At 31.1% G+C, this 4808-nt stretch overlaps 1 protein-coding gene across 1 annotated transcript; it reads right to left on the bottom strand.

Moving 5' to 3' along the window:
- Positions 1–584: 584 nt before the first annotated feature.
- LOC127118699 (bet1-like protein At4g14600) lies at positions 585–4376 on the bottom strand. The gene is made up of 4 exons (XM_051048950.1): positions 4113–4376; positions 3909–4026; positions 1153–1209; positions 585–944 (listed from the first exon to the last, which is right to left on the bottom strand). The coding sequence occupies exons 1-4, from the start codon at positions 4172–4174 to the stop codon at positions 783–785; spliced, it is 399 nt and encodes a 132-aa protein (XP_050904907.1). The 5' UTR covers positions 4175–4376; the 3' UTR covers positions 585–782.
- Between the last annotated feature and the right edge of the window lie 432 nt (positions 4377–4808).

Genomic DNA, 4808 nt, shown 5'->3' on the forward strand with positions numbered 1-4808 from the left:
TGGTTAGTTTTGGAAATAGGTTGAAAAGTGAGTTGTTTTGGGTATTTATTTGAATAAATGGGTTATTTAGATAAAAAAATTATATATTTTTGATTAATTCAATTTCATCTTTAATTAACCTGGTCTAAACTAATCTATAAATTATTGAATTTATTCAGATTTAAAAACGAGTTAAAGTCATCAAAATAGTTAAAAGGGTTGGATATAACTCATCCCAACCCAACTCTTCCTGACCTCTAATTCAGACAAATGGTTGGGAATATTTACCATGTTTAGATATTTCCAATTCCAAATGGTTGGCAATTTCTACTGAAATAGAGAACTAGACAAACATTTGTATATTAACAAAATTATTTGTGAAAGCACACTAGTGCTTTGAACTTCGTTTCACTAACCAATTTTTTAAGAAAATGCTTCACAAATCTTTAAAAAAGAACACAGAATTCAGCAGAGCACACATTGTTTCTCTTTCTATGAGACATTCCATTGAACATGTCAAGGAATTCCTCACAATCAATCACAACCAGGGATCTAAAACAAGATACAAAGCCCCCATTCCAATAGTAAATCACAGTAAAACGAGCTAGCAAACTGTGCATTCTTCTTTCAAATATAATAGCTTCTTTAACCATGCCATATACAGATACATTTTAAAACCACTGAAGTATTTCGAAGTTCTCTCTTTACAACAAAGTTACAAAATCACGAGTCATCGACTCATCATCTTAAGAAGCCTCAAGTAAAGTCTTTCAACCAGGGAGCGGGCTTTAAATTCTCAAGTCTCATTTTCTTGATATTTTAGACCAAAAGTACACTATAGTAAAACAGATTAACGCAAAAACAACGACATGAACAATATGGTTCGAACCACTTTGGATAATGCTCTTGTTCAATCTTCTGAGATTATTCTTCACTCCAGCTTGAGCTTTTATCATTGTCATTTGCTGTATTGAAATAGATAAAACTAAAATGTTAACAAGACAGTTGGAGGGACATTTACCTGCTAAAGAGTAGATAAATTGATCAACATTTCAGAATAAATCTATTTTGCCTGAATATGAACAGGTGTATTCATTTTTTCCCACTACAAAAAACATGAGCTTGAGCCAACAAACAAAAACAAAACAAGAGATTGTCCAAGAAATTAAATACCAGTTGTTCAAGAAAATCTTTCTGATACTTCATTTCTGTCCCTATCTCCTCAGCAACCTGTGCCAGAAATATTTTATTTATAGCATGAGAACAACAAAGCATAGAAGAAGAAGAAAAAAGGGAGAGGAAATAAGTTTAGAAATGTAATATAATTTCATCAAACTAGTTTCAATAACAGGAACTGTTAAGATCTGATAGGAACCCAAACAGAATATTAAGGAATTAATGGATAAAATACTGAATAAAGGGAAATAATGGAGAATGTATCAGTATGATATTTTTGGAAATGGAAAATATAATTGGTGGAATAACAATCACACTGCCCAGAGCTATGCACCTATAGAGAAGGATACTCTCTGACCTCAACTAACTCGACAATAATTTCCCCGGTACCTCATTATTCTATCCTCCTTCCTATATAACAAACTCTCTCTCTCCCTCTCTCTTAACTAACTTTCTCCCATCTCTAATTTCCCTTTTTGGGTGACTCCATGTGGACCTTAGACATTTTGGACTACAAGGCTACAAGTACACATATACTTATTTAATAAGACCTCTGTTATTGGGCCACCCATATTTGTCCGCGCTTCCTATGTCTTTTCCCATGCGAGAAACAGTGTCCAGATATCTAACGTCAACTACAGATATGAACAGATCAATCTTGCCAAGGCCGGATCAATTCTTACCTTTTAACTAACTTGAGGAGTTAAGTTAAGGCTAACAAACTTCTAGAAGGAATAATTAGCATAGCATAGTTTGATAAGTTAAGCTCTCATGACTGAAGAATCCATTAACCGTAATAGTTGAAAATTTATCTTAATTTTCCTTAAGTTACTACAACATCAAGCATATATGCTGCAAATTTGCAATTATACAGAGAAATACTAGCACCAAACCCTCTAACACACTTCTTTTTTAACACACTCTTTTAACACACCAATAATAACTAGCCAAGTCATCCGCTATCTTTAATTTTTGACTTGATAACAACTAGATTTTTTTGGTGGAAGGTTATTAATGATTTTAATGTGAAATGAATAATCATTTGTTTTATTATTATTTTATTAATTAGATTTCAATGCTTCATCTTCTTTACTCAACCAACAGTCTTTTCATGTTCTGTCTCCTTAGCAATAGTACTAGATAAATGCCTCATACCAAACAAAATTGTTGTGCTTTCAATCCATTAACTTCTTATGTATATAACTCTCATTTTAATAAAATTCCTAAAAGTGACTACATATAAAATAATTTTCCACTTGCAAATAATCCTAAACTCAAGTAGCCCCATCACTTCAAATCCAGTTATAACATGATTTAAGAGGAAAACTTTCTACAAATGCATATCCCTTAATTTTTCAACAAAAAATAGAACTCAATTCAGAAAACCGAAAAATGGAACACATTTTAAAGTCATAAAAATGGAACATCTAGCATGAAAACTATTTAGATTCTTCGTGACAATGACATAGATGACCCTAAGTCTGCAACAAAGATGATAAATACAGAAAAAGCCATTGAATCTCAGAACAAAAGAGCGTGAAATGAGACAAATGAGCGTGAGATAAATATTAGACAGATTGGAAGAAGCCATGGATAATGGAGAGAGTGGTACAGCAAAACTGGAGACTTGGATTGCAATGATTTTTTTTTATTTAATTTTTTTTAATAGAAAGAGATTATTGTTTGTTAACCTGTATAATCAGTAATCAGTAAAAAATTGAAGAGAGGGGATGACTTGGCTAATTATTATTGGTGTGTGTTAAAAGAGTATGTTAGAGTGTTTGATGCTGGCATCTCTCTTATAAATATATTTTAATTCTACCAAATATTATTTTCTGAAATGGGGAAAGGAAAAAGTCAGCTAGCATGCATACATCCATGATATAACAAGCATATTCATATTGTTCTCTTTATTGACAATATTTTTTAGGACAAGAAAATGCACATATAACATATTTCTTCTCGAAGAATAAAGTAACCTAAAAAGTGTAGATAATCACATCCCCTGTTCCAACCTCAAAAGCATTAAGATTCCACCAATTTCTTTAGCAGTACTTAGAAAAGAAACAAATGTACGAACTAAGAAGCAAAGCAAGTGCATGATAAAAAAAGTAAGGAAGTGGCAATGACTACGTGTATGTATGGTTTCACGTTTGAAGTGCCAAGAATTCCTTCTGGATGTGTAGAATTGATTCTGATGTGTTTGGTTGCTCTCAAGTAAAATTGATTATGCTTTTCATAATAGATTCTACTTGAAAATAGAATTTGTAACTTTTAAGTTTAAACGTGATTCTTACACTTAAATTTATTGTCCAAGTCACTTTTGCATGAATTTATTCAAATATAAATCATTTACCTTACCTTCAACTCACTTTTAATCAAAATCAATTTTGCATAATCAATTCACTCAAAATAATTTTTTTTCACCGCAGATCCAAGCATCCACTATCTATACTTACAAGATAACTAACAAAACAAACAATCATCCTAATATAAGAGTGATATCTATTATTAACTACAGTTTTTTTGTGAATAAAAGATATCCCCGCATAAAACCTTGTTGTTGTTATAAAGAATCCTTGGAACCTTAATGAATAAGGTTTTTCATTAATCAAAGTTATCTCAAACCAGTTTCAACTTATCATCAAATCTAAAAATCAACAATATAGCTTCAAAATTGCATACATATGCAACAAAATAACAACTACAAAGTGAAAAAGTGGTTTAAAACCCAAAAAATAGCGGAAACTTACATGTTTCAACCTTCTAACTTGATGATGAAGACCGGTGAGTTCATCGTCCAAGTCCATGGGATCAATCCGCAATTGGATCTCTTCCGATGCGGCACCGGGTCGGGTGCTGAGTCCATCTCTGCAATCCAACACATACACAATTCACTACATATACATGAATTCGGAGGGAGAGAGATAGCGATAGAGATATAGAGAGGGAGATACCTCGATCGGAAAGGGACGGCGCCGCCGTAAGAAGAACCAGCTCTAAGGGAATTGGCGGCCATAATTGGAAGAAAGAAAACCCTAATTGTGTTGAGATGAAGATCGATTATTGTACGCAGTGGTACTAGTTAAGTAATTGAGTAATTTATGAGAAAGAAAATTTTACAAGAAATTTGGGGAAGAAGGAAAGTTCGTCGATGTGAGATTTCTCGCCCGTTTTAAACCTTGTTATAAATATCTCTCTAAATTAAATTTATATTCTTTTTTTTTCTTGTTGCCGTCATAATTAGTTTTTTTGGGTCAATATTAACTTTTGATATTTGTTAAAAAAATCAATATAAAAATTAAAAATATTATATTTAAGTTTGTACATTAAACTTTTTAAGAGTTTAAAAAGTTAGAAAATGGAATCGAAGTTAATTCCGCACATATATATATTTTTAAATAATGATACGATAGGGTGAAGTATTAATTTTTTATTGGACAAATGTATATAGTTATTTTACACGGATATTTATTAAATAAAAAAACATATTTTTTAACTTTTGAATTTGTTAATATATATTTTAAGAATACAAATTAGAAAAGTCCTAATTTTTATAGAATATGTCACTATTACAATTATAAAGATATACAAAAATGACCGATAAAATATTATTTATTTTTAGATTATATTTGTATATAAATCACATATTT

Source organism: Lathyrus oleraceus, chromosome 2, assembly GCF_024323335.1.
Source record: "Lathyrus oleraceus cultivar Zhongwan6 chromosome 2, CAAS_Psat_ZW6_1.0, whole genome shotgun sequence".
In the NCBI taxonomy this organism is placed as follows: Eukaryota; Viridiplantae; Streptophyta; class Magnoliopsida; order Fabales; family Fabaceae; genus Lathyrus; species Lathyrus oleraceus.

Excerpts from the sequence above, each read along its gene's own strand:
- LOC127118699 (XM_051048950.1), bottom strand. The coding sequence starts at position 4,174 with ATGGCCGCCAATTCCCTTAGAGCTGGTTCTTCTTACGGCGGCGCCGTC. Across the intron at positions 1,210-3,908 it reads AAGTTAGAAGGTTGAAACAT|GTTGCTGAGGAGATAGGGAC; the intron begins GTAAGTTTCCGC and ends TTTCTGGCACAG. Across the intron at positions 945-1,152 it reads AAGATTTTCTTGAACAACTG|CAAATGACAATGATAAAAGC; the intron begins GTATTTAATTTC and ends ATTTCAATACAG.